This window comes from Schistocerca serialis, chromosome 5 (genome assembly GCF_023864345.2).
Source record: "Schistocerca serialis cubense isolate TAMUIC-IGC-003099 chromosome 5, iqSchSeri2.2, whole genome shotgun sequence".
Lineage (NCBI taxonomy): Eukaryota > Metazoa > Arthropoda > Insecta > Orthoptera > Acrididae > Schistocerca > Schistocerca serialis.
The window spans coordinates 342,012,343-342,018,342 of record NC_064642.1 but is presented as its reverse complement, the minus strand read 5'-3'; the positions used below and the strand labels follow the sequence as shown (position 1 = coordinate 342,018,342).

The 6,000-nt window shown below is 42.3% G+C and overlaps 1 protein-coding gene across 1 annotated transcript in view; it reads left to right on the top strand.

Moving 5' to 3' along the window:
- Positions 1 to 235: 235 nt before the first annotated feature.
- LOC126481056 (G-protein coupled receptor 52-like) overlaps positions 236 to 6,000 on the top strand; it is a 105,499-nt gene continuing 99,734 nt past the window's right edge. Inside the window, exon 1 of the mRNA XM_050104540.1 lies at positions 236 to 404. Coding sequence (XP_049960497.1) covers positions 335 to 404 — 70 coding nt within the window. The 5' untranslated portion in view covers positions 236 to 334. The remainder of the gene's footprint in view (positions 405 to 6,000) is intronic.

Below are 6,000 nucleotides of genomic sequence, written 5' to 3'. Positions count from 1 at the left end.
CATTATTCCGTGATTTATTCAGTTTTGAAATTTATACTGACTTTTTGATCACCCGGTATATTGATGCTCTTTTTAACATAAAACCGCGCCTGTGGTGTGGAGCTCGGCGGGTGACTGCACGTGGTGGCTGTGCCGTGTTGCAGCTGGATGCGGCGGCGGCGCTGGAGGAGAAGGGCGCGGGTGCGGCGGTGACGCGGACGCGGAGGCGGAGGCGCCATGCGCGGGGCGCCGCCCCTCTAGGCGCAGGCGTCAGCGAGTGCGTGCGCGTGCGCGTGTGCCTGTGCACGCAGCGGCCGCTCGCTCCACGCTGGAGCCCCTAACGCAGGCCGGCATCATGCTCATCGTGGGGGTAGCCATCGTCCTCGCCAACATCCTCATCATCGCTACCTACCTCTCCTTCCGCGGTGAGTACACTCCCACAGCCCTGATGCTGCTGTCTCACTCTCTTTTGCTCGAACAGGAATAGCACCGTGTACGTGTTGTGGTGGTACACGTAACCTGTCCGCTAGTACCTCTGACACAGTCATCACCAACCTTTCTGAGATCATTACGAGTGAAAGAAGATAGGAATCACTCAGTATTCCCAACTAAATTTAGAAACGACGTCACAAAACACCGCATGCTCAAAGTCTAAGAAACACAAGTCTCAAACTGGGGAACAATCAAGAATGGGGTGCCGTAAGGTTCGGTCTTGGGTCCTCTGCTGTTCTTAATATACAGGATGTTACAAAAAGGTACGGCCAAACTTTCAGGAAACATGCCTCACACACAAAATGGTTCAAATGGCTCTGAGCACTATGCGACTTAACTTCTGAGGTCATCAGTCGCCTAGAACTTAGAACTACTTAAACCTAACTAACCTAAGGACATCACACACATCCATGCCCGCGGCAGGATTCGAACCTGTGACCGGAGCGGTCGCTCGGTTCCAGACTGTAGCGCCCAGAACCGCACGGCCACTCCAGCCGCCCTCACACACAAAGAAAGAAAATATGTTATGTGGACATGTGTCCGGAAACGCTTACTTTCCATGTTAGAGCTCGTTTTATTACCTCTCTTCAAATCACATTAATCATGGAATGGAAACACACAGCAACAGAACGCACCAGCGTGACTTCAAACACTTTGTTACAGAAAATGTTCAAAAAGTCATCCGTTAGCGAGGATACATGCATCCACCCTCCGTCGCATGGAATCCCTGATGCGCTGATGCAGCCCTAGAGAATGGCGTATTGTATCACGGCCGTCCGCAATACGAGCACGAAGAGTCTCTACATTTGGTACCGGGGTTGTGTAGACAAGAGCTTTCAAATGCCCCCATAAATGAAAGTCAGGAGGGTTGAGGTCAGGAGAGCGTGGAGGCCATGGAATTGGTCTGCCTCTACCAATCCATCGGTCACCGAATCTGTTGTTGAGAAGCGTACGAACACTTCGACTGAAATGTGCAGGAGCTCCATCGTGCATGAACCACATGTTGTGTCGTACTTGTAAAGGCACATGTTCTAGCACCACAGGTAGAGTATCCCGTATGAAATCATGATAACGTGCTCCATTGAGCGTAGGTGAACGAAACTAAAATGAGCTCTAACATGGAAATTAAGCGTTTCCGGACACATGTCCACATAACATCTTTTCTTTATTTGTGTGTGAGGAATGTTTCCTGAAAGATTGGCCGTACCTTTTTGTAACACCCTGTATATTAATTACTTGCCATTCTATATTCACGAAGATACAAGGTTTGTACTTTTTGCCGATGATACAAGTATAGCTATCACACCCAACAGACAAGAATTAACTTGTGAAATTGCAAACGATGTTTTTCAGAAAATCATTAAGTGGTTCTCTGCAAATGGGCTCTCACTGGACTTTGACAAAACACAGTATATACAGTTCCACACAGGAAGTGGAATGACACCATTAATAAATATAGACTTCGATCAGAAATCGGTAGCTAAGGTAGAATATTCCAAATTTCTAGGTGTATGCATTGATGAGGGGTTGAACTGGAAAAAACATACTGAGGGTATGCTGAAACGTTTGAGTTCAGCTACTTATGCTATTAGGGTCATTGCAAATTTTGGCGATATACACCTGAATAAATTAGCTTACCACGCATATTTTCATTCTCTGCTTTCGTATGACATCATATTCTGGGGTAACTCATCACTGAGTAAAAGAGTGTTCATTGCACAAAAGCATGTAATCAGAATAATTGCTGGAGCTCATCCAAGATCATCCTGCAGACACTTATTCAAAGAGCTAGAGATCTTAACTGCAGCCTCACAATGTATATATTCACTTATGAAATTTGTTATTAACAATCCGAACGAATTCAAAAGTAATAGCAATGTACATGGCTACAACACTAGGAGAAAGGATGATCTTCACTACTCGAGGTTAAATCTAACTTTGGCTCAGAAGGGGCTAAATTATGCTGCCACAAAAGTCTTTCGTCACTTACCTAATAGCATCAAAAGTCTGACAGATAGCCATACACCATTTAAAAGGAAATTAAAAGAATTTCTTAGTGGCAACTCCTTCTACTCATTAGATGAATTTTTGGATATAGTAAGTGGGTAATTTCCCTTAACCACCACAAAAAAATTTTAAAAATATTAAGTAATATTTTGTGTAATGTAATCTCTTGTGTAGACACCTTTTATTAACCTGACACGTTACACATCATTACGAAGTGTCGTATTCATGATCTATGGAACAAGTACTAATCTAATCTAATCTAATCTAACAATCACAACACTCTGGTGCGAAAGTTGTTATCGTTTGACAGCTAGCGCTCCAAACGGTGAGAAAGAATACGATCACATGCGCCGTGACGATAAGATTTGTTTTTAATTACTTTCTACTTAATTAACGGAATAGATGTTATATTTTTGCGTTCCATGCTTTAGTAAGTTACCAAGAGACACGAAGTATCGTGAAATACATGTAAAAACAGCAGAATCATACTGATTCAATGACATAAGCTACAATTTCTTTCAGGAAGAAATGATTACGAATATGTCTACATTTACACCTTATTCCGTCTGAAAGCAAGAGAATAAAAACGTATTTCTTGCATGAGAAGCACACACTTCTGTTATTGTCTGTTATTAACAGACTGTGACCATCGATGTTAAGTCCCATAGTGCTCAGAGCCATTTGAACCATTTTTGTTATTAACATCATAGGCACTTTCCTCGGGACTTAAAAAATTTTTATTGAGTCCAATGATTCGCCCTTTCTTACACTTCAGTCGACTTTCTAATACACGGATATTTTTTGTAAATGTAATTACTTTTTCTCCATAAGCGAATGTGTTAGAGATTCTTGCCGTTTGTGACTCAGATCTAGCAACAATAGTGCAATGGCTTTCCCCAGTGTTGGGAAAGAGTGTTATTGTTTTTGACCAGTTATTATCACCTTTATGTCCGCTCCGGTAGCTGAGTGGTCAGCGTGACAGACTGTCAATCCTAAGGGCCCGGGTTCGATTCCCGGCTGGGTCGGAAATTTTCTCCGCTCAGGGACTGGGTGTTGTGTTGTACTAATCATCCTCATTTCATCCCCATCGACGCGCAGGTCGCCGAAGTGGCGTCAAATCGAAAGACCTGCACCAGGCGAACGGTCTACCCGACGGGAGGCCCTAGCCACACGACATTCCCATTCCATTCATCACCTTTATGTGGTTTTTCCGTAACCCACAGTTAAGGTGGCTTATTTCAACATAAAATAATGTAGTTATTATATTCCATATGCGTTTCTTACATTCCACATCCACTGATTTGGCTGAAAGTGTAGCAAACAAGACTGCGCTTTACCGCTCGGCCACACCGGTCGGCCCTGGATAACTATACGACGTCTTCTTGTAAATGGTCAAGTCTTCCGGCGTTTGCTAATAATTTTTTGTTATTAAAGGAAAACGACATTATTCAGGAAATGTCTGTATATTACAAGAGAATCGTTATTAAACTGTCATGTAATGCACCGCTTCGGACATCCCAGAGTCCTTGGGAAACTAAATAATCACAATGTAGTGTAATTTCTTTGGTTATTGTCGATTATTACATACCCTCTCTATTCTATAAACTAAGTTAAAATAAATATAAGCGTTAGTAAGCGCACTTATCCCATATCGTATTCGGAAGTGTTGCTTGCTGGTCGCTTGGAGCGCTCCTGTCGCTGGGTGTAACAAAAACGAGACTGTTTTGTTTGGGGGCAGGGACCAAACAGCGAGGTCATTGATCCCATCGGATTACGGAAGGAAGTCGGCCGCGCCATTTCAAGGGAACCAACCCGGCATTTTCCTGAAGCGATTTAGGGAAATCACGGAAAACATGAATAGTGATGGCCGTACGCGGGTTTGAACCGTCGTTCTCCCTAATGGGATTCCAGTGTGCTAACCACTGGGCAACCTCGCTCGGTAAACAAAAACGAAACGGTATCTCGCGACTATTATGTTAGACTGCGGTAAGTTGCCGTTAAAAGTATTCTTTAATATGGAACCGGTTTTGGTTAAAGATTTTTTTCTAGCACAACTTCGGTTAACAGCAAGAGTTACATTGAAATGAAATGACATCAGAAAAGGAGCACAGAGTCAGATATCGACTGGAAACTGTATAGCGAGTAAATAGTAACTACAGTTTCCATTCGATTTTTTTTTAAATATTGTGCTCCTTTTTTGACGTCAGTTCATTCCAATGTAACACTTGCTGCTAACCCAAGCAGTGCTGCAAAATGGTCTCCGATCGGAAACTGGTCGCTTTATTAAATAATACTTTCAACAGCAGCTTATGGTGTTACATGAGGCCATTTCTGAAGTTTATTGAAGCTCTGCAATACAACCACTAGAATGTATCTCAAGATTCAAAAATTATATCACTTGACTATCATTTTTTTTTTTTAATCAGTTCCTTTTAAAACTAAAGATAACTATTTACTTAAAAATCGAACAAACAAAACTCACGCGTTTTTGCAGATGATTTATTGAACCATGAAAATGAGTAAATGAGACGATGCGTACTGTTTATTTCTCATAACCTTTACTATATTTGATTCGTGTCAATGAACGAATATCGTGAATCATGTTCTTAGTTCAATCCGTTCCTCGTTTTCATTCTCATTCACATTTTTTTACTGATAGTCCATCATCAAACTAGCTGAATGGACCCGACATTTTGTACGACATTTTTTAAGAAGTTGTACAGAAAACACATCAAGTATGCGTTGCTCAGCACTCGTTTCTTCCATTAGAACTACTTATTGAAACTACCTTGCACCTAATATTACATAAAATAAAAATAAAAAGTGAGAGAGAGGAAATGCGAAGAAGAATAGACAGGAGAAGAGAAAACATGAAATAATTTTGTCAGCATCACAAACAATATGTCGAGGAAGCGACTGGTTGTAGACAGTTTCTTTAGTGATATAATGCAATCTCAATTGTTATGGTATGGAAGTCGAAGGGAAATTCACTTCCCGTTTCATCTTCCCGTACATCTACATAGATACTTCACAAGCCACAGTTCGATGCGTGGCCGAGTGTACTCTGTACCACTGCTTGTCATTTCCTTTGAAGCTCGACTCGCAGACAGAGCGAGTATGAGCCCCAATTTCTCTCATCTTATCTTCGTGGTTCTTACGCGCAATGTATGTTAGCGCCATTAGAATCGTTTGGCAGTCAGCTTCAAATACCGGTTCTCTAAATTTTCGCAATAGTGTTTCTCGAAAAGAACGTCGCCTTCCCTCCAGGAAATCCCATTTGAGTTAAAAAAAAATGGTTCAAATGCCTCTGAGCACTACGGGACTTAACATCTGAGGTCATTAGTCCCCTAGAACTTAGAACTACTTAAACCTAACTAACCTAAGGACATCACACACATCCATGGCCGAGGCAGGATTCGAACCTGCGACCGTAGCGGTCGCGCGGTTCCAGACTGAAGCGCCTAGAACCACTCGGCCACTTCGGCCGGTCATTTGAGTTCCCAAAGCATCTCCGTAACACGT